Here is a 27599-nt window from a genome sequence, read left to right as displayed (position 1 = left end):
AGGCCCTGTTGTCTCCTTGGGCCTTGTTCTCCCCTCACTCCTTCACCTCCCTCCACTCCACCGTTGCTCCTCCCTTGTCCCCTGCTCAAGGCCTTTTTTCTGTCCCCCCCACCCCCAGCCCTGTTATCTCCTTAGTTCTCATTCCTCCCTGCCTTCCTACATCCCATTTCTCCTTTCTCCCCTGCCCATCAGGCCTCTGCCTCATGAAGGCCTTATTTCCCTCCTCAGGCCTTGTGCCCTCCCCCCCCAACACCAGTCTGCCAAACCACAGCTGGTCCCTTACCCTGTCCTCTTAGCCCCTTTCCTTCCCCAGCCACTTTCCAGACTACCTCCTGTTGCCAGCTGTCTGTGGCACTCCTCCCCCTTGCCCTGTCATGCCAGGCATCCTCATCTCACCTTTGGCGCTCTCTCATAACTCATGGACCCCCATTACCTGTGTGCCTCTTTCCAGTCCCCTCACATCCCACACTGTCCAGTCCTTTTGCCCCCTCTCTGGGTAAGCAGCGGGTAATTTGGGGCTGTTTTCTCCCCCTGTTCCCCTGGGGGTGGAGGTGGCACTGTGAGTATCATCCCCTTGGCAYTGAGATGTGCTGGGGAGGAACTGGGCTTCTGGTGTCTTTCACTGAATGGATTCAACTCTGGAATTGTCACAGGAATTCAAATTCTAGCAGCCCCCTCAGGGTCACCCCCAAAGCAGATTTGACCTCTCAGTTTACCTTTTGATTTGGCCCAAGCTTCTGTCCTCCTGTGGTGGGTAAACTCATGTCTCTTGGACAGAACGGAAAACCACCCTCCTGCTGCTCTGGGTACCTGTTAGCAGTCTCACAATGCTTTCTGTGCCAGTCAGCCCCCAAATCTCCACCTGAGCCTTCCCTTTGGCCCTCCTGTACTGAGTAGGCATCTGCTTCTGCTCTGAAGAGATGCATGAAGAGAGTGGAAGTAATTTCCATTACTTCCAAGCATATGTAGTCTGTTAATCTTGAGACTACCAGAGGGGGAGTCCTACTGTTTTCAGCTGCTCTGTAAGAACTGACTGAGGAACATAGATCTGCCACCTTGTTGTAAATAGCTCCAAAATTAATGGCCTGATTTAAGTGCAGGTGTGTGCTACACTGCTAGTGTTACAATTCTGTGTTATTTCTGTAGCACTGGAAATAAATGCGGCATTACTCCAGGTGAAAAACAAAGCCTTTTGTCTCCTTTTGCTGTGTATTGTGATGGAAATTGGTTTCTTTTTTCTTTGCTTGCAATATGTTACAGATGCTGAATGATGACTTATGGTGATGGCAAACCCTGCTGTTGTCCTTTAGACATTTATGGTTCAGATGGGCGAGGAGGTTTTTAGAGGTGAGACAACCAKTAGTGTTTTTGGTTAACTGGCCAATAAATACGCAGTTTTCTTTACAGTGAAGTAAAAATTCCACTGCAGACAAAAAAAAAAAATTAAAAATCAGATTGGTTGGATTCTTGGGGTATTACTGGTGAGTTGCAGAGCTTTTCTTTTCTACGTTATTGGTTAAGAGTCTGTCAGAGGGGTGAAATTAGAAACTTTACTGAGTAATCTTTATGAATCTCAGTTCACAGCACAAAAATCAGTGATCAGAACTGATCCTGAATGCCATTCCTGTAGACAGAGACAGCAGAAGGGCTGGGGATTTTGGGGCTTGAGAGGCTGAATACCTCTACTTAACCATAGCTCTATCCTTCCCATCTTCTGTTAATAAATAATCCCATGAGTAATGGCTTTCTCCTAGTGCTGAACAATGGGCATTGTCACAGTGAGGAAAACTGCACTGATTCTGAATTTGTTCTGTCTCTCTCTGATTCATATTAGAGGTTTTGCCCAAATCTTTCCCTGCTCCTTTCTCCTGCTTTGCTTCTGGCTGCAGCTTTAAGGAAATAAGGCACATGTCCTTCTAACACTGGGGTGTTTTCGTGTAGCATAGAAGAGTCTTGTTGTTTATAAAAAAAATCTCAATAACCAGATGAGCAGCATTTGCAAGGGGTTTGCTAAATTTAGAACTTGGTGGCTCTCTTTCCATTTTGTTTGTTCATATTCTGCTACTACTTYTACTTGCACGGTGTTGGCAAATATTTTTGCAACTTTCTGTGCGTGTCATTTAGTGGCAAGGCTCATGATGGCATCTGTACCACTCTTCATCATCATTCCTTTTCACAAATCATCWGTCTGTCTGGCTCAGTTACCACGGAGAAGATGACGGAAGCCTTGCCTCACTGCATATTCTTTGCATTTTTATAGTGGACGTTGTGCTGGTATCGCTCTGATGAAGGGGGCAAGGCACCACATCTGAATTCCTCACATGCAATGGTTCCCTCAATCTTTGCATATTCAAAAACAGTTAAGCTACACTTGCTGTTTGCTGTTCTGCTGTGTACCTAGGGTACATTTACCAGTTAGCTATTCAAATGCTGACCTCTTTTTTAAATAAAGAGAAATCTTCGTATAGACAATGTTTCTACATTTCTTTTTAGAGCAGTCACAGCAGATAAGGTGATGGAGGAGATCATAAATGCAAATACTTAGTATGCAAGTCTAAACCAGACATTGTTGATAGCTAACTTTGAGCACAGGAGTCTGTAAGAAACAGTCAAGAGAAAACACAGGATCTGCATATTCCAAGGATTAAAAATACTCAGTATTTGTTGCTCAAGAGAGGCTTTAACAGGTGGATGTATGCAGTGAGCCCTCTTCCCGTGGATCTTAGCTGATTGTCCAGCCCTGCCAGAAGTTGACAGTAACTTACCAAATTTGCATAGACCAGAAAAGCAACACAAGAATTTTACCAAAAGTTGTCAGGCATGTGACTGTTTTTCTTCTGGAAACTTTAAAACCAGATGTTGAATAGGAACTTAGAAATATTTTTGCAAATCGATGCACAGAAGAGGTTGCAAAGATATAAGAAATACATATTCAATGCGGACTGTAAACAAGAAGACTTGTTCAGAGACTAGAAATGTTGACATACCACCTAAAATCCCATTTTTAACATTGACAATGTTGTRTGGATGGTTACAGAAAAGCAAGATACTCTTGGGGGCAGGGAATGTAAAATGGGAAATCTGCTGAACTGGGTCTTGTGCCATATGTCTWTACTGCTTATGGAACATGTCTGGTCTGAAGAAGGAACAGGATAACAAGACATTCGCTGAGCTGAATGCTCAGCTGAATTCGCTGAGCTTGAGCTGGCAAACTGTTTCTTGGCCTTATCACAGCATAAATGTGCAGACAGTCAAGTTACAGAGTCAAGCTCCGTGGCAAAATTTTCTGATTTTTTTTTCTGAGATTCCTTCTGTGTCAGAGGTTTAATCAGAGGTCACTGTGAGAAAATCAAACTTCTTAAATCATGTCATAGGGAGACGCATATACRGCCATTGTAATCACTACTAAAAACACAAGTATCTTTAGGCTCAGTTTCACCTATAATACGTCTTCCTCAAAGCGTTAGAAGTTTGAAACATAATTCTGGATGGACTGACATTAGAAAAGAGCAGGCTCCCGAATGACTGTCTTCACACACAGAAAACATTAGACAAAAGAAAATCCGTCTCATATTCCTGCAGTTGTTTGGCTCTGCAAGGCTAAGAGGAAGAGAAGCTTTGTTAAACAGTAACATGCCAGATACACAAGAAGAAATTACAATCAGTAAGACAACCATTCTCTTTTTACATGCTCAGTTTTCTGAGCAGAGCAATGCTGGAAAAAATTTTCAGCATAGGCCAGTTTGCCCACAGTTGCTTTCAGTAAAGGATAGAAACTGCTGCTTAATTTTTATCAGCACTTTATTTTTATATTTGACTACTCTGTAGCTTGTCTTCCAGTAACAAATAACATTTCTTTTTAGCGAATACAATATTATTACATATGTGATTTTTCATTTTTTCCCCCTTTAGTTAAAATGGATACAGTAGAAAAGAGAGTCCAGGCATTTGTGCGRGTCAAGCCGACAGCTGATTTTGCTCAAGGCATGATCAAGTTTGGACGAGACAACAAGGTAGAGAAAAAGAGATTGCAAGCATGAAAGGTTTGGAATTTTATTTCAATTTTTCCCATGGAAAAGCAGAATTCTTCCATTCCTCAAGGCCATGCATGACCTCTTAGTGCATGTTGGTTCATGTGTTTCTGCTTCGTGTAGGATTGAACCTCATGCCTCATGATTTTGTATCAGCAAGTGTCGCTACGGTAAACATAGTCCTTGTGATAAAGTCACTAAAGAAAATCTTTAAAAAGATTGAGGATCTGACTGATCTTGGAGGAATTCTCAGTGGTAAACACCATTCTGACCTAAGAGGTCTCCTTAGGATACAGTCTATATCTGTCTCCCCTCAGGCAAGTTCCTTACTTCACCTTATAACCCCTGTGTTGTTAATACMCACCTTCTCTTGCTTAACTAATAGTTTCCCTAGACACCAAATCACACACATCACTGAAATGTAAACAGATGAACTCAGCCATATTTCCTCCTTCTAGAACATCTACTACCAGAAAATACCATGAAGGTCAGTAAAACCAATAACATTATTTAGGCTCTGTTTTCTCCTTACTTTCAGGTCTTCAGTGGATGGCTGTATTTTTTGAGAAAATGAGTGTTGAAACTCTTCCTAGCTATTGAAGTCATCTTCATCTTTGTTTCTTTTTTGGTTTCAGAGCATAGACATATACATCAAAAAAGATGTCAAGAAAGGAGTTGTGAATAACAGGCAGACTGACTGGTCCTTTAGGCTGGATGGTGTCCTTCACAATGCCTCTCAGGAACTGACTTATGAGACCGTAGCTGAGAAATTGGTGTCTGAAGCTTTGAGTGGCTATAATGGTAATTTGTTGTTGTTTTGATTATTTTGACTATAAATGGAGCTTTGATTGGAGGAACAGATCCTTCTGATGTTGCATTTGAGAAATTCAGACATTCCCTCCTGAGTTTATTCTTTGTTTTGAAACTTTTCTAGGCACTATAATGTGCTATGGGCAAACCGGGGCTGGTAAAACTTATACGATGACAGGAACAACTGCAGACTACAAGCATCGAGGAATCATACCCCGAGCTATACARCAGGTACTAACGATCTGAGTGAGGAAAGAGGATAGAAGAAATAGCAAAGGCATCTCTTGCACCTGCTATTGCTGATAATCAAGAAAGTGTATTAACACAGTGAATGTGTTCTGTGCGCTCTCCACCAGTCCGTTTTTTTTTTTTTCCATTTTATCTGGCTGATGTTCATTAAAGAAATAAGGGAGCCTATAAAACATAGTTATTTGTACCTTCATTTTACTACTCTGTGTCTTTGCATGTTGATGATGATGACATTTCAGAGCACTGGGGTGGTTTTGCTTTGAAACATRGTGGTCTGTGTACACACGCCACTGTCTAGAGTCTGCTGCTTCGTTAGACAGTGATGACTGTGCATGTCAGAACGCTGCCTGYTCCACAGGGACAGCTGACAGGCACAGTGTGGGGCTGGCATAACCCATACAAACTGAAGCAAAGGTGGGAGGCCTTCTTTTGCTGTGCTTTATTGTCATTTACAGAGGTTGTCCCTGTTTACCTCTATCTCACATAATATACCAGCTGCTTCCCAAATGTAAGAGTGCCTAGTTCTTGCCTCAAAGGCCTGTTCTTAATAGCCTGTTTTTAATTATCCGTATTTTCTTCCTGAATAATTCTCTACCAGTTATATTTTGGCACAAGTGCTGTTAGGGTAAAGCAAATTAGCCAGTATATGAAGAAATCTTTTATTAAGTTTTCAGGGAGAGCAAAGTCATCAACACTTATTTAATATTCCCACCCARCCTTGTTATTTTAAAGATATAGTGCTTTCAAAAGTGTTTTCAAGGCGATCATTTTAAGAAATCATATTAAAAATGTTGACTGCACCCAGTCAGCCCTCAGGCAACCACCATTGAGAATTAGCTGCACACATGCAGGTGAATTTATGGCTATTCAGAAAGTCATAAATAGCTTCTCTGAAAAGCCATAAATAGCTAATAGTTCTGTTTGTGAACTAAGATGTCACTGACAAACCCTTGATCTTTGTGTAGGTTCTCAAGGCAACTGCACATTGTGTTGATCGATTCGTCACTGTCCGAGTATCCTACCTGGAAATCTACAATGAGACCTTGTTTGACCTTCTGTCCACCATGACAAGCAGTGGGACCAGTGACGTGCAGATGGCTGTAGTGGACTGCCCACAGGGTGTCTATGTGAAGGGCTTATCTATACATAGAGTTAGCCATGAGGAAGATGCTCTAAATCTCCTGTTTGAGGCAAGAAGAAACAAATATTGCACCTCATCTGATTGTTTTGTTTACTGGCTTAGCTGAGGGAAGAGGCAGTGAAGCAGGAGGTGGGTGGTCAGGCCTGCTAGGGGGAGATCCAACCCTCTTTGTTCTCGTTATAGTGGTAGAAGAACTGGTAACTCTTTGTAGCCTGTGTTCTTGCAAGGAGAATGCCCCTGGCCCAGAGATMCTGGAAGATCCCCATGGTGAAACCCTGGTTTTAGTGTATGCCAGAGCAAGGCAAGTGATTGGAAAAAATATATTAGGGCTGAGACTACAGAACATAGAGATTCCAACAAACGCGAAAATACTTAAGGTAGTCACAGAGTATGCTGTCATTTTAAAAGGCTTGTCTGTAGTATGAGCCACCTCACCAGCCCTTCAGCAGACCAAGGTTCCAGGCAGCTGGAGAGACTTGTTTTCCTTACCCTGGTTATCACACAGGGATGTCAGTGAGTGGTTTGCACGAAGTGTAGGATATTTGGTATCCTCTTAGAGCYGTCAGCTGACCTGCAGTGGATTTTTTTTTTCCTGAAAACACACTGCTTGTTCTCAGTATGTTAGTACTCCAAGAAAAGATTCCTACTAGTGACATCTTTGGCAGATAGTTTGGGATAGCCATGGCACATGTGTAGTACTGTTAGGTAAGTTTTATGGCAGGAATATTCGCATAGTTGGTTAGCTTTGTGCAGGGAGCTGGCTTACCTCTGCATCCTTATTTTACCATTGGGTGCTTTAATTTGTAAGGAAGACATGAATAAATCATTGGTTCTGTATGCAGGAAGCATATTCTTATCAGGAGCCATCCAGTGCCCTTAAAAGCTTCGGYTTGCCTTTTTTTAATGGGACTATAGTGTCCTAAGTTAGCCCCTCTGATTCGCAGAAGCTCCTGTTCTCCCTTTAAACAGTAGAAGGATGATAGCAGTACAGCTGAACTTGAGATCTGCTGACAGAACAAGTACAGGTGATACCTGGGGATCCATTCAGGYCCTTAGATGAGCTCAGCTTCCAGTTCTGGGTACACAGGGGAAGCTCTAGGCTTTGAGGAGTCCACCTGCTACTGTGCGACTCTTGTTTCTTCGTCTATGAAGTGAGCTCATAGTATCTCATAGTATTTACCTAGTATCTTCACTTTCATTCTCGTTCTTGGATCTGAGTTCCTTAGTGTGGAGCCAGTCGCTGACCTTCCAGCTCGCAAAGATCATCGGCCCTTGAGTCCCAGGCGGATTAGCCGCCCGTGAAACCCACATCAAGTGCATTTCTATGTGACAGAGCCTTGACCATTTCCTTTTCTGCCTTGCTAGGCCTGGCTGCACAGCTCTCTAATAGACTGGCTGTCCTAACGAGCAGTCCCAACACCCTTTCCAATGATTGCTTTGTTTTCCTGTTAATCATCATTGCAAGTTCGTGGCTATCATATGTTTGTGAGTTATCTATGACATTTAAGGCTTGGGGAGCTCTTTGGTTTTCCGCTYATCGAGAAACTGAAGCAGACAGGCAGGTATTGCTTCTGAAGAAGACTTGCCTGACTGTTCCTCAAAAAGCCACAGTTCTGTGAGCTGAGCCCTGAAAGTGGAAATGCAGATAATGTGGTCTCCGCTATAGGGCACTGTTACAGTAAACAGTGACCTTTACTGGCTGCACTGTAATGTGCTTTAAGAATCTTATGAGTAAGAAAGTGAGACAAATATGATGAGCTCCTGTGCAGTCTGCTTTAACCAAGTTGTGTTACAGTCTCTGCAGAGTGAAGATTGAACTATTTGTTTAATTGTGTGGATCTGTAATTTCTCCTTTGTTCTACCAGTGTATGATTGTAAAAATACTCTCCCCAATTTTGACTTCCTTTGCAGGGTGAGACCAATAGAGTAATAGCAGAACATACATTGAATAAAAATTCATCCAGATCCCACTGCATTTTTACTATCTATATTGAGGTAAGTGCTCCAGCAGTTTTCCTGAGGATGCAAATGGAGGATGATTGTTAAATGCCTATATTTATCCCTCTGTTTTAGTTTTGTCCAGTGTTAAGTAGAACTTTTATTCTCTCTCTCACCCCTGCCCCAGTCTCATTTCAGAGTTTTCTCAGATGTCAAACGGATTTCTTCAAAAATCAACTTAATAGATCTGGCAGGCTCAGAGAGACTGGGTAAGACTGGGGTAAGTCATGGAAGAAGTATCTGAGTCCTTGGTGACGAGCCCAGTAATCGACATGGTGGAAGTGAAATTACAGGGTTTTCCCACAACGGAATTTAAGTTCGTAATAAATGCGAGGCTGTAAGAAATCGTGACTCACGTTAACACATCAGAGAGCGCTTGGTTGCTTGCAGGTGCTGCATATCTTTTCTAAGTTGTATGTGGCTCCCATCCTCCATGTGCCTTCCAAGCTAACCCAGTTCCAGTGCGTTCATCTGACACTGTGGTCTGTCAGCAAAGGAAATGGTCTGAGCAACCAGCTGTATTAAGACAAAGAACCTCTGATTTTTCTCTTTATTCCATGACTGACAGTGCGAGTTCTTAGCTTCTAGTGGCAGTGTGCACATCTTACAACACTAGGGCTCAGCAACTGAGACCTTCACAGGTCCCATGTGAATTTCTGTATTGATCAAAATAGAAATCCCATTGGCCCTGTGACAAATACATAGTTTTCCCTTTTTTGAGAGAAAGACAGTGGTCCTGTTAGACTTTTAATGAAGTTTTTACTATTTTTAAACTGTAAGGAGTTCTGAATTTACTGAATCTCARTTAGATCCTTAGCTTCACAGTCAGGCAGAGTTGTACCCTCAGTAAGAAAAATTTTTTTTTTGTGGTTCATCCAAAAACACATGTTGTCGAAGCTTTGCCTTTTGATCTTCATTACAGTCTGAAGGGCAGGTTCTGAAGGAAGCCACGTACATCAACAAGTCTCTGTCATTCCTTGAGCAAATCATCATTGCCCTGGGTGATCCTAAGAGGGACCACATCCCCTTCCGGCAGAGCAAGCTCACTCATGTTCTCAAGGACTCACTTGGTAAGGGCTTCGGGTTGGAATAGCCGCAGAGTGCGCAGAAAATACTGTGGTTTCAAGGAGTGTATCAAGTCCTAATGCCTGTACGGTGAAACACACRGAACTAATCATTGTTCAAAGGATGTCTGTTTTCCCTCGTCAAATAAAACAGCAGGCACAAAGGCAGCACAAAGGCCATGCTGGTCAGGCCGATAGAGACGCACTAAACCTTTCTCAGTTAGGATACTTTAAAAAACTACCCCCCCACCCAGCATGTTACAAGCCTTTTCGGATGGTCATGCTTTAGCAGCAAGCTACGGATGCTCAGTCCAAAGCTGTGGTGCATCTGGAATCATATGCTATTGGAATGCAGACTGGCAGCACGTAGGTGGAGAAAGCAGCTGAAGATAAGCTGCAGACAATTATATGGGGTAGCCGAAGTCGTCAAAACTGAGAGTGAGATCTGAGGAAGTTCTAGCACAAGTCTTGCACTAAGTCGCTCTTAGGAAAGACGGTGACAAATTCCTGTTGGCTTCCCTAGTATTGGAGTTAGGCCAAAGGCTTTTAAAATTGTCTGCTCTGATTTTATCCTATTTCAGACTTTTACAATTAGYATTGCCATCTTTCTACTACATGATTACCAGATGAGAAACACATTTGAGCTTTATTCTTAAGTCCACTTAYACCACTGTGTTTATGTATCCACAGGACACTTAAAGGGACAGTTGCAAACTAGTTATGTTCTTTGTTGCATCTTCTCCTCTATTTTAGTCATTATATAATATTTTCCAGGAAAGAAAATGACAAAAAACAAAWCATATTCCTTGCTTTTCTTGTGTCATTCCCAGGGGGAAACTGCAATACTGTCCTGGTGGCAAATATCTGTGGGGAAGCTGTGCATGTAGATGAGACTGTAAGTTGAACTGATTTCTACAGAATTTAAGTCTTGTCCCCACTACTGTTGCAATTATGTTGGCCGTAACCAGATTTAAATCATAGTCTCTGCAGCTCAATGGCAGGAGTCCCAGAGAAGCATCCTGTCTAATTCATCAGAAACATCTCAGAGACTCTGAATACAAACTGCTTTGGCCAATCTATTTTCTAATGCAAATATTAGAGTAGTAGCCTGCTCTACTTAAAAATGAGAGCCTGGATTAGAACAGGCCCAAACAGCTAAGATCTAAGCACACTGAATACTTTTAATTGTTATTATTGATTCAGCTCTAAAAATATGTTATGAATGGTGTATTACATAATTAAGTCAGTGGAATGGCACCAGTTTACCTCAGAGCTGAGCTGGCCAGTTTGGGATACCGGCATCAGGAGAACCTGCTAACAGTAACTTATTTTAAGCCATGAAATGATAAAATTGATGGAAACATTACTCTGTGAACTGGATCATCTTCACCACTTCTGTAACAGAAGTGGTATGTGATTCAGAATTATTAGGGTGTGTTATTTTGATCAGATATGAGAGTGGTCATTTTGGGGATCACAGCCCTGCTACACAAAGAGCTGCCACAGGCATAACAGAAAAGACAAAAACATCACCTGAAGCTGACTAATCACATGGAAACAAATAAGCAGTAGAAGACACTTCTGGAATGAGAAACTCTACAGTGCTCGCTGTTGTTAAATAGCTTTTGTATTTCTACCTAGTAGTATACGATATGAATAAGTAGCGACAGATTATGCAAATTATATCCTTCCCAGTATCTCTTTCAACTACTATAAAAACAAAATTGTTTTTCAGTTGTCTTCTCTTCGTTTTGCTACCAGAATGAAATGGATCACAGCAGAGCCAGTCATCAATGAGACATGTGATGCAGGGGTATGTAGAGGAGGGGAGTGGAAGAAGGTGTATTTTCTCAGGTTCATTAACATTTAGGATAATAACCTTAAAAACCTGAGGGAGATACTGCAATTTAATGAATTACAACTAGTCAGCCAAGCTGACACTTACTGAATGCAAGTGTATAATAAATCAAGACTACTATTAAGCTTTGGGATTTATTTGGAATTACCTTGAGTGTGCTACAGGGTACAGTCATACAGGTGGTCACATTTTTCATAGCATGAAGTAATTTTTTCAACTCCAGTCCTATCTGCAGCCTCACACAGCATTATCCCTGTTGCTGCTGGTAACCTAGCATTTTTGCCACAACTACAATGCCTGTTTGAACAAGGAAATAATTTAAAGAAAGTGATTGTTGTGTTTTAGATGTCTTGTGTGCACTTTCACAACTGGAACAGCGCAGACAGCAGCAAATGCTCTATGAACTACTGATAGGCCAAAGAGTGAGTTCAGGATTATCTGATCCATAACACAGGTAGTGTGAGAGAGCCCTGCTGTAGTTCATGCTCTGATTTCACTGGTAAGCAGAGAAACAGCTGGACAGTTTCTTCCAACAGTTTCCAGAAGAGGCTTGGAGCTGTGCAACAAACTCTTTTCCTCTTCASTTCCCTTTCATTTGTGTTGGGATGTGTGGAGTGGAAAAGAGCAGTYAAAATGTATTTAAGGAAGTTACTGTGCTTTGATACTCAACAGGTCACTTAAAAAGCAGCTCAGCATCCAATTTTCACTGAATCCCAAGGAGATTTGGGTACTTACACCTTTTCGGAAGCTTATTCTAAATAGTGAATGCTTGAAGATATTCCAGATTAYGGAGCAAATCAATCACAGATACACCACAAGAGATTCTGGCCTTTATTGAAGTGAATGCCAGAACTCCTACTGAGTTCTATAGGGATGAGAGTGGAGCCTAGCATACTTCTTTGCTTTCAAGGTAATACCTTGTGGTCCAGAATCTGATGGCCCCTAGGGTGCCACATCAGGACTGCATCAAATCACAAAACAGGTGACCCTTCTTTTGATGGCTTAGGCTGACTCTGCAGGCAGTAGATCCAGGACAGAACAGAAGCTGTCCTGTTGGAAGCTAATCAAAATGATTTCCAGACTCACCATTGTACTAATGCAAATCCGACAGCAGATCCTGGGGGAGCTGGTACACAGCTTTGATGTTATCTAGCTGCCAGTTTAATGCTGCCTTTCAGCAGTTCTTCCACTGATAGTATTTGATCATTTGCTCACCTTTTTGTTTTCCTGCTAGTGGATCGTGAAGACTTTGGAGAAGGAGATTATTTTTCTTAAGCGGGAGCTGGCCATGCATGACAGCTTGGTAAGGAATAAGCTAAGCCATTTCAGAACAGATCTGGTTAAGGCTTTACCATGGTCTTTRTTTAGCAGTAGGAATGGTCAAATCACTGCCCAGCATGCTTGTACTTTTCCCCTCTGCTTTCAGCACAGTCTTTTCAAGATTAGTCAAAGCTCTGAAAATCTCTTGCTATTGAGATTGCTGTAGCTTCAGTCCCTGTCTGCTGAAAAGGTGCCTTTCAGAGCCGTGAAGCCCTTCCCTTATTCAACTGAAAAGCGGAAAGGAATGTCACTTCCAGCATGGTCCCTAGTCCTGTGCCCTGTCAACTCAGATGATGAGAAGCYTCAATCAGAAATTAAGCATTCCAGGGGCCTAGTAGAGAAATATCAGGCATTCACCAGAGTACCAGTTGCTTAGATTTTTATAATTTACTCATACTCAGTTTTCACTTTTTTATCCCAGGTAAATCGTTCTTTGGTGACTTATGACCCTCTCACTGAAATCCAGATAGCAGATATTAAGTCTCAAGTCCTAAAATACCTAGAAGGATCCATTGATGAAATCGATGTAAGTAGCTTTTCAGTAGAGAAGGACTTACACACTGATTTTATCCAGTYTTGTTTCGTATTAGAAGAAATGAAAAAGTCTTCTGAAGTAGCTGCTTTTAACCTAAAAGGTGTTATGGAATTGTATTTTATTTTGACTTGTTAAGGAGACACTTTTCATCCCATTTTTGCCTTTTGGAAGCTTAAGGGGACTTATCCTCTGGCTTGAAACCCCCAAATTGCTTTATTTTGAGCCTCTTTAAAAAAAGTATTTTGCCTTGCCAACGTGAAACTAGATCTTTGCAAGATGTGTTCCCAAGGCATCCCTCAAAATACATCCAGTCTCTTAGAGCAAGGTGTACTAGGGCAGAGTTTCTCAACTGGAACTACCTATTGATTGCAAAATGATTTTAAAAAGAAATGGCAGAAGTCTCTCATATACAAAAGTTCCTGTGTGGGCAAGCAAGAGAAAAACAAAATGAAAGCAAATGAAACTCCTAAATGAGCACAGTTAGATAACTCATCGGTTCAAAAGAAACACTGCTCGAGACACTCCYTCTCCTTTCATGTTATCATTACACWTCTCTTGAAGTCCCTGTGTGCTCCCTCCAGCAGGCAGGAGTGGAGCAGAAAAAGAGTTTGTGTGAAGGTTTGCTTTATGTGGGCTGCAAAATGTGATGTGGGCTGATGTGGAGCAGGGAAGGCAGAGGACGGGGGACAGCTTGGTCCACTATCTCAGACCTTGGGACACCTGAGTGCAGATTCTTCCTCAGCTACAGACCCCCATTACGTGTCTGTCCATGCCTCTGCTCATCATCTCCAAACCAGAGGTAGCAGCATGGCTGTACATCACTGATTTGATTGCATGGGTAAGTAGCCTAAAGATAGTGCTCAGGCAGWAGTGTCAAAGTCTGCAAGGTCGGGATATGCCATCTACGTTGTTTGTAAAAGATTTGGTATTGCATTACTGTAAATCATTATCTTCATGGCTGTGTGCTTTGTGGAGTTCACCCCAGTCTGTCAGATTCCTCTCTCTTTAAAAGTCACTTCAAGGTGAGCGGTGGTTCCCCTTCCTGCCTGACTCTCCAGGTGCAGGAAACAAGTACCTCTCCTCAAGTGCTGATGTCTAATTGTTGGAAAGCATCTGAYGGCAGCATAGAAATGCCTGCCTGTGTCTTCACCATACGCATCTCTTCCCCAGATAGTGAACATCAGGCAAATCCAGGAAGTTTTTAAGCAGTTCAAACTACTTTTAAGGTAAGATATCCAGGCTTGATGCATTTTGTCAWAAGGTTTAGAAATTCCATCAAGTTTTCTTCTTTGATATTATACTTGCTATAACATTGGTGATGCATCATTATGAAATACAGGGAATAAATTGTAACTGAAAAGTCAGTACAATTTTTGCTGGCCTTTCCATGACAGGACTATTGCTTTTATAGCCTTCCAGTGCTCATAAATCATGTGCAAGGTCCATTTGTGATAAGCCTCACTGGTTAATAAGGCGGCTCAGTAGATACATTGTCACTGAGCGTATACTGTGGTTAGGATCCCTAGTTAACAGAGTGAATTTCCATTGTGCAAGGCATTCTGCAAACACATCAAAAGAAAAATGAAACTCCATAGGAGGAGATTATATGCAATGGGCTTAGCATACCAGCATCTAGATGTTATCAGATGTTTTTTGTAGGGGTCATGGCAAAAGTTATAAAGAAATAAGGAGGAGCGTGAAAAGAAGGCTTTGTGGCTATTTYCAGGGAAGCTCTCTCTGGTGTGGTGTGGGGTGGGAGAAAGCATGAAAGTGCTTTTTGGAAAATGTCACCAGTGGATGATGAAAGTTGTTTTTGAGCTGAATGAGGGGAGGCAAAGAGCAGGCTAGGAAAAATCCAAAAAAATGAAGACAAGCAGCTTCTGTGTCATGAAACAGAGGAGAGCAAAGAAGAAGAGTATTATGGCAACCGCCTGCCAACCTTTTGACTTGGAAAATGTCCTTTGCAGCAATGGCCTGGCTAGGCAGTAGAGGTTGCTGCTCCCAAGAGCGGCTTTGAGATAATCATTGCAGAAAATCTGCCTGCCCTTGAGAAACTTGTTTGAGCACAAGCATCTGTGGTATGTCATCAGACCAGGCAGTCATGCTGGACAGGAACCCAAATCAAAATGGGTTTCTTGGTAACTATCTTCACATTTTGCCTGATTATTATTATTTTTTTAACTTAAGACTCCTTTTATTGGACTGAAACAGTGAGTTTTGGTCTTTTTAATTTGCAGATTCCCTAACAATTTTCAGTTTCCTGTAGTGTATTTAAGCTGATTGATAATGCTTCACTTGTTCCCTTTCAGTGAAAAAAATTGACAGTTCAAAAACCAATAGGCTAAAGTAAGATTTGATCTTTCCATGGCAAAACTGAACAGATGTGATATTATTTGATTTGGACCATTAAAAGGTTATGTTAAGTATTTAAATAGCCATTAAAAAGCTTCCATGTCTGAGATACTGAAAGGGACATTGTAGAAAAAGAAGAGGAAAATGGAAAAAGGCTAAAACCTTGTGAAGAATACAGGGAGCAAGGTGCGGTGTACAGAAATGACATCCTATGTGAAAGATAGCTTTCTTTGGAAATCTGGTATGTTTACAGGTTTTGGCATATGGAATAGTCCTCCCTGAACACAATGCTGAGGGCCTTTTTCTYCCCTAGTCAACAGGAGCAGGAAGTGGAGGCCAGATTACGAAGCAAGTATGCTCTCATAGACAAAAATGACTTTGCTGCTGTTGCTGCTGCTCAAAAGGTAATGCCTGGGGTTTGAGCCCTGCCCAGAATCCATCGCTGAATCGTCTGCTTGAGGTGCCCYGCTGAAATCTGAAGCTCAGAAAGATGAATGTGATGGGCACGTCAAAGAGCCTTACGCAGAGCGGAGCTGCATCAGTTAACAAAGCAACACCCATTCGTGTCAGCAGAGAACTTGGCCCAGTATCTGAACAGAATAATTTATTMAATGGGAATGAGGAAAATATAAACTAATATAAGAAGGTGACCTAACTGTCAGTCAGTCAATTGTAGAAGGCAGGGTCAGGTCACCTACCTCTGCTGAAGTCCTCCTTATACTTTCTGTAGCAAAGTACAGGTGTCATATGTAAACCATAAAGTTACATATRGATCAATGCCTCAAGAATTTAATGTATTTTTCTTTACCCATTTCAGTTTATGAATTGGTCATTTCCATGCCTTGGTTTTACCCAGTAAAGTGATTAAAATAATTATCTGCTATGCAGAGCCATATTCTTGTCCTATGGCTTAATTGAAGATGCTTTGAAGTTTTTGGAAGGCAAAAGGGAAAAACAAATTATTTGTAGAACAGAAAAACACTCTCKAATAGGTCTCTAACAGGCCTATTCAAATCTTTATTTAAAACTGAACTGGAAAACAAAAACAAAACCTGAATTGAACAGATTATAGTGCGGAATGGCCCCTCCTGTTACGTGGTTGAAGCAATAAGAGGAAACGTATTGAGCAGGGCTCTTRCATATCCCCCTTCACTAAATGAAGACTTCTGAGTATGCTTTTCCATTGCCACCCTTACTGATGTCATGATGGAGTAAGAGTTTGCTATTAGTGCTATGCTCTGGGACATTACCAGTAAAACACTATCAGAATTAGCAGGAGTTTGGGGAGGAATTTACAACAAAAGCTTCAACTCATTTCTCTGACATTAGACCCGAGTTATACCCAGCCTAAGTGGCTGAAACATTCAGCGTATGAATTTCAAGGTAACTTTGGCTCTAGTTTTAATGTTCATTTTTAATAGATGCGTTTCCCTGGAATGCCTGGTGGTGAGTACAGATTTCCAGAATAGATTGTACAACAGCTGTGGAACAGCTGCTAATGCTTCCCAGTTCATGTGTTCCTTCTTCCTGTTTCCAGGTGGGYGTAGTTGATGTGGATGGCCATGTGGTGGGAGAAATAGATGGGCAGGATTTTGGGACTGGAGCTGCTCCTTTTTCATCCAAACATRGTGGGAAGAAGATGAAACCCAGGAAAACCAAAGAGCAGGGCAGGTGAGTTGAGTGGTCCTTTTTTTCTGATAGTATCATCACACAGACCGGTTCCAGTCCAGGTGTGAAGAGCAGCCCGTGGAAGATGGTGGAAATGAAGCTGGCCTAATAGGTGCGTCGAAGTTTTGTGTTTCCTCAAAGATGTCATCCCAGCATAGCTTTGTAAGTGTCTGTAGTATCTGCATGGCCACCWAGCCATACCATCAAGATGGTATGGCAGGGCAAAGTGTGTGGCAGCAAACAGATCCTGTAGGATAGAAATCCGTTAAAGGGAATGTTTAGTGCAAACAGTCTGTGTACATGTGTGTCTGTTATGGATGAATCAAGACTGCAGAGCACTGTGCAGGAGATGTGCTGTGGACCTGGAGGGTGGACAGGCTTTTGGCTGAACAGCTTGCAGCCAGCACCAACAGGGTTGGCCCATGGTGAGAGGAGGGGAAGTGAACACACAGCCCGGGGGGACTAGCCTGTGATGGCATCAGATGAGATGGTAAACYTGCAATTTTTCTTTGAACTTCTTAGGTAGAAGGAGATCTGCTGAGCAAAAAGGGAAGAAGGGTCAGTGAGCAGAGGGAGCAGATATGGAATGAAGCTGAGAAGAGATTGTGAGGGGGAAGGGCGAAAAAGCAATCAGTACAGGCTAGAAAAAAGTCTTTCAAACTGTAGAAGTGAGGTGTTTGCTCTGGCATCTTCTGCAGCTACTTCTATGGCCTAGCGCATCTGCATGGTTCCTCCCTGACCGTGGGTTAGAGAGGAGAGGGTCCACCAAGGCTCTGTGTCCATCTGTCTGTGTCCATGGGGGCTCCTCTGTGCAGTTCTTAGTTTGGAGAAATGGAACAAGATGTGGTGGGCACTTTTCTCTATCTCTTTGAAGTCAGGGTAACTATCCTTTGCAAACTAGGCTGGTGTTGTTCATGGAAGAGAGCTGAGGGGGGAAGAACACTCTCARTTTTGACATGAGGTTAGATCAACCTGTTTGTAATTTGCTCTGAAGGCAAATAGGGATCTGTTGTCTACTGATATGTGCCCCAAAGAGACATTTGTGTACTGGCACTCCAGCTGGTGTGCCCCAGAGCAGGCAGGGTGTGACTGTTGTCCCTCTGAGTCTTCACATGATATTCTACAGTATTTGCTAGTTAAGGCAATCTTTTAGTTTAGGAAGCAAGCATTTGTGAGAATAAGGCCCAGAGTCATTCCTTTTCAATAGACATTTCACCCTATACTTTGGCAGACACAATGTCAGACTGCTAGTTTTTTAATCGGAAAAGCTAGCACTTGCAGCATGTTTTGGTTCCAGTTTCGTATTATATGAATAAATTAAATCTAGTTCCTCTTACTGGCCCTGTCAGGAAGGAAGGAATTGGGACCTCTCTTTCTGGGAAAGATCTGGATGTTCTTCTACAATCAAAAAGTCAGATAATTTCCACCAAGGATTTGGATGCGAAAGAGGGAGCAAGAAACCAGGATGCAGCAAGTATTGACACACAGCCCCCAAAGCTAGCCCCTGTGAGGGACTCCCAGCAGCCCAGGTAAGTCTTTCCTGTAAGGGAGTGCTTCCCATTCGCCAGAAGGTGATTTGGATCTGAGTGGTTGTGTTGTGTTCCCCTCTATAACTACTTGCTTCAGAGTAAAGCAGGAGAAATTTAGAAATTTTCATTGCTTAGATGCAGAAATTTGTTGTAGGATAGCAGGATTCATATGGGCGCCCTATGTACCTAAGTATGTTGGTGGCAGTCATCTTCATCTGCTTTGAGCTCTATCCTGACCTATTCTCTATACGTGAAGCCTCTGTTGGTCTAGAGTCACTAACCTGTTTAAACTCTGGCAGATGGTTTCTCTTTCTCTCTGTATTCTAGAGCAAATGTCTCCCTAGCATACCTGCAGGATTTTCCTTCTGCCTCTGAGCTATGCCAATTCGTTATGTTTCCAGCTGGTCCCATATGGAAATTGTAGCATTCTTCACCCTTTTGTGCAGAAGCAAAAGTGTAGCAAGACCTCATGTACAGCCATAAAACCCAAGATTCTCATGAAGAGGGGTCATAGCTGCACAAGATCGTGGCAGGAAATGCTATATCAAGACAGAAGAGTGGAGCATGGCCAAAAATCTAGCGAAGTGCCAGTCACCTGCTTGTACTACATAGAGAATTTGGCACAGGAAGGCAGTGCTGAATTGTATTCCATTCTGGACAGGGTTGATGGGGTAGAAAATGCTAATGATACAAAGATTAAGGGCTCTTTCCAGGAAGATACGGAGGAGCTCAGCAAGGCGCCCACAAAACCAACCTGGACACCCCATTCTCCATTACACATAGGCAACTATCTTCTGCWGCTGAGCTCTTTCAAGTGACAGCACAGGAAAAGTTGTGAGCACCTCTGATGCTGGTGGTGTAGGCAACATGTCCTTGCTTGCTCCTGCAGCCCTGAGAGAGCATTGCAAGATGAAACTGTCCCAGGAGAAGTGTCTTGTGAAGCACCTTCACAAGTTACTGTGTTCCTCCATGCCCTCTAAAACCATTTTAGTGTTCCTCTAAAAGCCCAGTAGTTGGCTGAGTAAGGCACAACCCAAACTGCTTAGCAGCCCAGTAGTTGGCTGTGAAAGCTGTAGCTATGGCAGTCTGCCCAAAGGTCATCAGGTACACTACTTTGCCAGCAGTGTGGCATGGAAAGCAGTCTCATGGAGCCTKTGGGGAGTTTGAAAATGCCCCGAAGAGGTCAATCAAGGGAATGTTAGCAGTAGAGCTTTGTTTTGAGGAATATGGAGAGTTAGAGCTACCTTCCGCTACCAGATCCATTGCACTCCCRGGGCAACATTACGCAGCACAGAGCAGTCTGTTGAAGTATGGCATTCCTCCCACAGCGCTGAGGGCATTCTGAGAGACCATCTCCTTTTGCCCAGTGTGGTGTGTGGTGAAGTGAGGGGCATGTTCGCGTCAAAGCCATTTCATAGAAAAATCAAGACTGACACATGCCACTTTGAATTCAATCTTCCTAGAGAGGCGAGCCTTTAAGGCCATGGGTGGCAGCACTGTAAAGCCAGCCAATGCACACATCTATGGGGTCTGGCTGGCAGAAGTCATTGGTCTGTGCTGGGAACCCCGTGAGGAAACGGCAAAGGCATTTATGTTTAGTAATAGAGAGGTACAGCATTAATTATCTTTCTGAMGATTCAGTCCTTTAAAGCTCCAGTTTCCAGGAAAGACTCAGTTCTGAAGCATCTCTTAGGGAACTTGATTCCTGCATAAATAACTTTGGGAATACTATGGATGGGGGGGAAAGGGGCATGAAGGTTGGCGCAGAGACAGTACCAGGATGCAGCTAGCACAGCGAGATTCTCAGTGGACCCATTGAAATACCATCCACAAACCTCAGCTGTGACTGCTCCCGTGAACTGTGTCACACTGAATGCTAGAACAAACTGACCTCCCCTCTGTCTGTCATTTTCTTTGAACTCGGTTGGCAGCTCCCCCCCATCCAAGCTGGTGGCATTTGAGCAATTTAAGAAGGAGTGCGGCAGTGAGATCAACCGCATCTTTAAAGAGAACAAAAGCATCCTCCTCGCCAGAAAGAAGAGAAGCAGTACAATAGCGCAGAGGCTCAACCTGATCAAGCGTGAGATGGAGGGCATCAAAGAGGCTCTGGGGGCTCAGAAACGGGAGCGGTGGCAACAGGGTAAGTCACAGTGTGGAGACTGGCCAGCAAGAATCTGTCAGAAGAGGAGAGCCACTGCTTTCTTTAGTTCCTGAGCAGTTCTAGTGGTGAGACTGCTACATGCCAYCGCTGCTGCTTGCCAGGGCAGTGGCCCAGCTCTGTGCCTGCCATTGCAGTTTGCCACCTGATTTCTCCATCTGAGTCCTCTGCGCTCCAGTCTTGCAGACTTCTGCTACTCAGGCTTTACACTAGCAAAGTGAGCTGCGGTCAGACCGATGCCTCACCCCACACTTTGGTGGATCWGGCTGTGCACTGCAGACAGACACAGGTCGGTACAGTTCAGAAACCATTGGTAGCAGGCTTGCTCTTACTGTAGTGGAAACATAGTGCACTCCTGCAATTTGAATYGATTCATCTAGATCAGGGTCTGGCATATGAAAGTCAAAATCCCAAAGTGCAAGGTACAGCAAGAGATTGGGTAACTGCCTTGCTACTTTTTTGTGTCAAGAGGTTTGTTAGGTAGGATATGCCTGGAAGTGTCTTATGCCTCCTGCTCCCTGCAGCAGGACTCCCAACAGCCAGTGTGACTGCATTCTGCACAGGAGTGGAAAAGAAACACAGGCTGGGGAAGAATCTGCAACAAGTGACTTGAATAAAAGTGCTCTGGAGCGCTCTGCATGTGGCAATAGGAAATGCCAGTGGTGGTGTTCCTTGGATGCAGAAAGGGCAGCAAAACTACTCAATTCTGTGAAACAACTGTGATCTGTGAAACTAGCCTAAACTATTTCCAGGCAWTGAGCAAGGAATAAGAGGGAGTGAGAGAGAAAGTGAATATTGGAAAGTAAGCAGGCCCTGACCAGTGAATGTTGAGGGGAGATCTTAGTGATTGGGACCATGAAGACGCTCTTGCTTCCTGAGATGCTTTCTACTTCCTCAGCCATCCCAGTGGAGCCACACTGGTGGCACAAGTATGAGTCTCAGTACCTAAGGGGCTGAGAATTAGACTCAGCATGAACGCTGCTTTGCTGGTTTTTATTTTTCTTCCTGTGGAAGACTTTTATGACCACCCTTTATAAGTGGCCTCTTCCCACAGGGTCCAGTCCTGCAAGGTCCTGGCTTGCTTTGGACCTTTGCTCTTTATGATGACATCTGCTAACTGGTAGTTTATTGTGGATGCTCGAAACCACAGGAATAAGCCAATTTTGGGGAAACCAAGAACAAGGGATGTTTATCATAGGGAAGCAGCATTGGTCTCCAAAGGGCTGACCAGCCTGTCTCAAAGACTCTCACCTTGACAGTCCAGTCCTGGCCCAGGGACTTTGAGAGCTTTACAGTAGGAATTGTGAAAGCCCTAAGAGATACCTTCCAGAAGGCTGTTGTGTGGGTGTCTTTCTGGGGAGTCCAGGCCATCCTCTTCATCTGCACATGTCCCAGCTCAGGGAGGACTGATGTCTAAGCAGGTTCAGGAATTCGATAGTGATTTTTGCCCCACATCAGTGCAACAAGTATTTGTAGAAAGCATGTCTAAGGAAATGTCAGTTGTGTGGTTAACCTCAGTATAACTGAGTAACTACTGTGTGGTTCCAAGTATAATGACTGTTCTTTGGTCCTCTCCACCCTCACGAGAAACCTTCGTTTCCTTCTCTTACCCTTCAGGAGAGTATGCTGATGAGAAAGGACAGATCATAATTGATGAAGAGGAGTTTCTACTCATTATGAAGCTTAAGGACTTGAAGAAAGAGTACAGGTCTGATTATGCTGAACTTCAGGATCTGAAGGCTGAAGTCCAGTACTGCCAGCATCTGGTGGACCAGTGCCGGAACAAACTCGTCTCAGGTACTGACTTACCAGGGCAGTTTCCAAACAGCATCCAGTTTAGCTTGGGTGCTTGACAGAAACTCAATACTTACGCACTTCACAGACATGTTGCATAAAACCTCTATTATAAACCTCTGTTGTTCTTTGTTACAATTTTTCTTGTTGCCTCCCAGACCTGATTTTTATTGATGTTTGGTATTTTTTTTTTTTGACATGATGTTGAATTGCTGCAGATTCTCTCAAAGGYAATGACACGCTGCTCCTTGATCAGGCCACTAGATGCACCTAGCAAAACTGTGGAGTAAGAGCCTTTCACAGTGAAGTTTGACTTGGGGTGGCCTTGGTTCTCACCCTCCATTTTATCTAATAAAAGCGATGGCTAAGGAACTGTACAAGGCCAGGCCTTCAGTTCTGGGCTGCAGATATCTCCTCTGTGTCAAAGCCCCTGTGAGATGAGCTTTATTCAGGCTCCAGCGTTTCAGCGAGGCTGCCCTGGCAGGAAGGAGGGTCCTTCAGGAGCACCACCCTCGTGGTGATGGGTCACACCTCTGCTCAGAGTGATGCATGGTGCACTCCATCGCAGGCCACACAGTTTGAGGCTGCGGTAACAGGAACCGTGGTCCTGGCCTATCCCAGGATTTGTCCTGTACAATGGACAGACAGTAGATGTATAAATCCCAGAGTCCCAAGCGTTTGGATGCTGTGCGCATGGCAACACTTTATTTTCCACAAACTTGCCAAAGCACAACTTGCATCCATCAGGACAGTCGCCCACTGCAAGACATACCCGATTTGTTCCAGGAGGTACACGGGCCAAATCCTAATTGTGCTGAAACATTGCCACTGGTTTCAGCTGGATCTGTGCTTGGCATTTTTGGACGCTCCAGAGGTTTGCTCTTTGTTCAAACATACAGGCATGAACTCACTCAAATAAATGTGTGTTATCCCAGAGTGAACAGGTCATCTCGGAGTTAAAGGCAGGGTATAAAGTCAGCGCTGTTGCGTCACGTTCGTAGTGCCTAGTAAAAGCAGAGCTCTGCATTGGACTGTCGTTGTTCTTCCCATGACTTAAAGCAGACCCAGTCTTGGGGTCGTTCCTGGGGAATACGGGCTGCTTCGGGGCGCTCCGGCTCGGTGGGGAAGTGTGCCGGAGGGATGGAGCGCAGCGCAGCAGCTTCGCCAYGGGGCCCTGGGAAACGCTCCGTACTAAGAAGAACGCACATTCCCGCAGCACCTGTTGTGTGCTATCACTGGCTATTATGGGATGGTCAGTGGCTGGGCTCCCGTAGCATTTGGAGTTGAAATCTGACCCCCAAATGTGCTGACCGCTCAAAAGCTGCTGCCCCCGGGTTCCTGGTGCGGCCGGGACGGTGGCGGAGGATGCCTGTGCGTGTTGGGGATGCAGGAGCAGTGCCATCTCGTGGCCAGCCGTCTCTCCGGCTGCCCAAGCCCGGGGGACTGTCCCCAGGGCCAGGCCTGCTCCCCAGCCAGCTCTCAGGCACCAAGGACAGGCTGCAGCCTGACTCAGCRCAGCCCATGGCAGCTGATGGTAACCTCTGCTTTTTCACTAACTGCTCTACTAGTTTGAAMCGTAGAGCCGGGGGAGTGCTGCGGCCCTGTCTGATCCCTGGGCAGAGAGCCAGCAGAAATCCACCCTCTTCTCTTTGATCGTTACAGCCCTGTTTATTGTCCTCCGCTTTGCTTGCAGAGTTTGAGATCTGGTACAATGAGTCCTTCCTTATCCCCAAGGATGTGCAGGATACTCTGAAGCCTGGTGGCAACATCAGACCTGGAATGATTCCCATAAACAGAGTCATGTGCCTGGTGAGTTGTCCTGGAAGCTCTGCTTGTTCTCCACGGTAGCCACATGTTGCATGGTAATGAGGGCACAACTAAGCCTGTGGGAGGAGAGGGCATGGTAACTCTGCCCCTTTCTCTAAACAGAGTGGCTGGCATTGAAATGCCATCTGATATGATGCAGAGAGCAACTATCTGAAGATGCATCTTGCTTTCAGATTAGCCTTACCATTAAGGGGCTAAAATAGGACAGAGTGGTTGAAGTACCCAGTCATCTGCTGACTATCAGTAATCAGGCAAACTGCCACCAGTGCAAGGGATAGTTGGGAGTCTTGTTTCCAGTCTGTATGATCTGATCTGTAATGTTTACAACTAAACTATTGTGTTTCGTGTTGTGGCAACTGGTGCTTAGCCAGCCCTCTGTTTAGAAACTATCACTTCGGGGTATCCGGGCTCCTTTGTCATCCCTGACAAAGGACGTTTTTCTTACGCGTCTTATTTACCAGACTTGTTCTTTGCATTATTCTCCTCTGAAGTCATTCCAGGTTTTGTCCTTTATCGTTAAATGTCAGACTCAAAACCTTAATGCTGTTTGATAGGGAAGCAGGGGGGGGGCAGTGCTTCACGCTCCCTACACGTGATGAAGTGATAAATGGCAAGGAGGGAGATCCCACCCTGGCTGCAGGGGGGGATTAGTCCTTTCTTAGTACTCATTTGCCTTATTGCTGCTTCACCCCTGCAGATCCCTGAGAACGGCTTGTGGGGACAGATCATAGATCCATCTCCCCCAAGAGCTCATCCCCGCCAGGGGCCAGCAGCAGATTTTTGGGAAWGAGCATATATAAGCAGGGCTTGAGCAGCGTGACTCCTTCCCGAAATGTTCTGTCCCATTTCTAGCCAGTTTGTAGGGAGGGATAGGATGGCTTTAGGTCTTTAAAAGGAAAGCCGAGAACGAGTTTGTCTCCAGTTGTCTGATTATTTTGACTGTAAATCTCAAGGTTAAGCATTTTCTTTATTCCTTTTAAGAGTTTTAAAGCTGATCATAGACAGGTTCTTTTCTCCCTACTACTGAATTAGCTCCCTTGAGAGTATAAATAGCAGATATTAGGTGAGGGGAAAAAATGTAATAAGTTTGTTTTTAAACAGAATGTTTTGATATGCCAGACTGTGAAAGATTTCAGAAACAGACTCTTTACAGGAAAGAGGAAAAGAAAAAAAATCCTTTGGGTTATGTGGTGGGCCTGATGAAGTCAACAGACAAACTGACTGAGCGCATTCGTCCAGGGTGTTACTCCTTGGGGACGGAAGGAAATCCATCACTAGTTACTTTTACTAAACCAAGCTACTCACGAGTTACTGTATCCACAGAAACTCTCTCAATGGTTTCCAGCCCTGGATTTCTTGTCATCGCATCAATTATAGCCCAAAAGATGAATGAAACGTGTTTGTTAGCGTGCTTTGCAGCTATGTCAGGTTGCTGATGTTACAGGGAGAAATCCTAAGGAAGAGGATAAACACTGCCCCACGCGACATTGCTCAGCGCTAGCCGCTCCTCCGCCTCTCACCGGCCGATGCTGTGCASCTTCCCAGCCAGTATCGCTGCCCGTGCTGAGCCCCCACGCTGCCTCTGGCAGGCACCACCTGGTCTTTCACTGGAGGTGTTTCTTCCTACTTTGAACCATTTTGCCCTTTTCTAGACTTTTCATTTACTATTCTAACACATTTCTCCTGTATCGGTCTTTTACTATTGGCTTGTTTGCTTTGGCATTCAGCCTTTTACCACCCAGAAATTGTAGGCACCTTCTCCAGGCTACCCATGAAGAGTCGCAGGTGACCTTCAAGAATCTGCTAGCGGTACCTTGAAATCTGGCACGAAAACATTATGACAGAGTGGTGTCTTAAAAAATGGTACTTCCATTCAAACCAGTATCTTCTTCAGTGTGCTCACCCCTTCCAGCTGTTCCCTGGGAAAGGGTGGGCACGGAGGGTACTGCCGGGGCTCGGGGGAGAACAGGCAGCTTAAACTTTTCCACGGTGTGAGGAAAAGTCACGCTTTGAGTATCCTGCGGCGGATCCTCAGTGATCGATGTGGCAAGTGGGATCAGCGGAGCGCGAGGTCTCAACGAGTCCTTTCGCTGTTCATATGCAGTGGCTTCTGTCTTCCTCYTGGCAGGAGGAAGATGTGCAGGACAGGTTTGAGCGGATGCAGGAAGCAACGCTGCCAGCCTGTCCRGATTCGGTCTCGTTCTACAACGCGAAAATGAAGGCTGATCAAAAGGTAATCACAGCTGGGCCCAGCTCCAGGTAGCCCTGTGGATGCGTGGACGAAGGGCAGTTGTGCGCCTCGCTCCTCTGYGGGGTGTAGGACTGTTCTGGGCCTGATGCAGGTTTGGCCGTAGCCTTTTGAGAGATCTGGCTTGGCTATCACAGGTCCAAAGTATAAATTTGTCCTTTCATAAATTCTCCTGGCTCCAGGCGGTGCTAGCTGAGCAAAAGAGAATAAACGAGCGAGATTGTGAGCTGCTGTGTACGGCATCCACCTTGCTGGCTTTGCTGAAAGCACTCTGCTTAGCACCAGCTGAAGCTCCGGCTGATGAAAAGGCTCCATCCTGTGCCAGTCCTATGCKAAAAACTAGTCTCAGCACTTCTCATTTGTATTTCCTTCCCGGCAAGGGATCACCATAAAACATCGCTGAGGCCCTGAGCTTTGCAGGGCTTCAGAAAGATTGGGTGTTAATGTGAGTAACAGGGCTGCGCAGTTTTATCGTGAGGCAATTTAAAGAAAACATCTCAAAACCAGCCCTTCAGTGCTTGGGGGCGAGGAGAGTTTCCCAGGCTGAGGTTTGAGGGCGGCTTGTGCCTTCCTCCGAGCCTGTGGGGAGCTGCTTGCGGTAAAGTGATACTGGTGTGATGGGGCTGTACTCTGGWGGTGCTTGTTTGGGCAGCTCTTCCCAACACTGCTCAGGAAAGCTAGGAAGGCGATTTATTTTAGCTGGCAAAATGCCTTTTCTGGTGAGTGTTCTGCTCTGAAAGCAGAGGTCGCATTAATAATTGCACTTTTGGTTTCTGTTGTCAGCACACGTACGCTAGGACTATGTTGTCCCTCGAGCAAATGCGCAAGAAACCTGGGCTCATCACAGCTACCATGAAGAACAAACCCCTGTCATTTCTGCGTGTCACATAGCAGATACGGACTCAGCCCGGATCCCGGCRTTCAGTGCAAGCGGGGAAAAGCAGCTTGGCCTCAGGAAGTGTCCCACGTGTGTTTTCAGAGTAGATTTATCAAAAATAAACACCAGTAGAAACAAAA

The 27599-nt window shown here is 44.4% G+C and overlaps 1 protein-coding gene across 1 annotated transcript in view; it reads left to right on the top strand.

Moving 5' to 3' along the window:
- KIF9 (kinesin family member 9) overlaps positions 1-27599 on the top strand; it is a 27882-nt gene extending 283 nt beyond the window's left edge. The window contains exons 2-22 of the mRNA XM_085318592.1: positions 1261-1347; positions 3913-4013; positions 4667-4832; positions 4966-5072; positions 6056-6280; positions 8143-8226; positions 8357-8449; positions 9152-9299; positions 10124-10188; positions 11029-11106; positions 12386-12454; positions 12893-12997; positions 14177-14232; positions 15672-15762; positions 16896-17029; positions 18376-18555; positions 20487-20695; positions 22331-22510; positions 24201-24316; positions 26463-26567; positions 27366-27599. Coding sequence (XP_085174718.1) covers positions 1317-1347; positions 3913-4013; positions 4667-4832; positions 4966-5072; positions 6056-6280; positions 8143-8226; positions 8357-8449; positions 9152-9299; positions 10124-10188; positions 11029-11106; positions 12386-12454; positions 12893-12997; positions 14177-14232; positions 15672-15762; positions 16896-17029; positions 18376-18555; positions 20487-20695; positions 22331-22510; positions 24201-24316; positions 26463-26567; positions 27366-27473 — 2451 coding nt within the window. The 5' untranslated portion in view covers positions 1261-1316 and the 3' untranslated portion in view covers positions 27474-27599. The remainder of the gene's footprint in view (positions 1-1260; positions 1348-3912; positions 4014-4666; positions 4833-4965; positions 5073-6055; positions 6281-8142; positions 8227-8356; positions 8450-9151; positions 9300-10123; positions 10189-11028; positions 11107-12385; positions 12455-12892; positions 12998-14176; positions 14233-15671; positions 15763-16895; positions 17030-18375; positions 18556-20486; positions 20696-22330; positions 22511-24200; positions 24317-26462; positions 26568-27365) is intronic.

Source organism: Rhea americana, unplaced genomic scaffold, assembly GCF_003343005.1.
Source record: "Rhea americana isolate MKP2758 unplaced genomic scaffold, rheAme1 scaffold_543, whole genome shotgun sequence".
Lineage (NCBI taxonomy): Eukaryota > Metazoa > Chordata > Aves > Rheiformes > Rheidae > Rhea > Rhea americana.
This window is presented reverse-complemented; position numbering and strand designations above follow the sequence as displayed.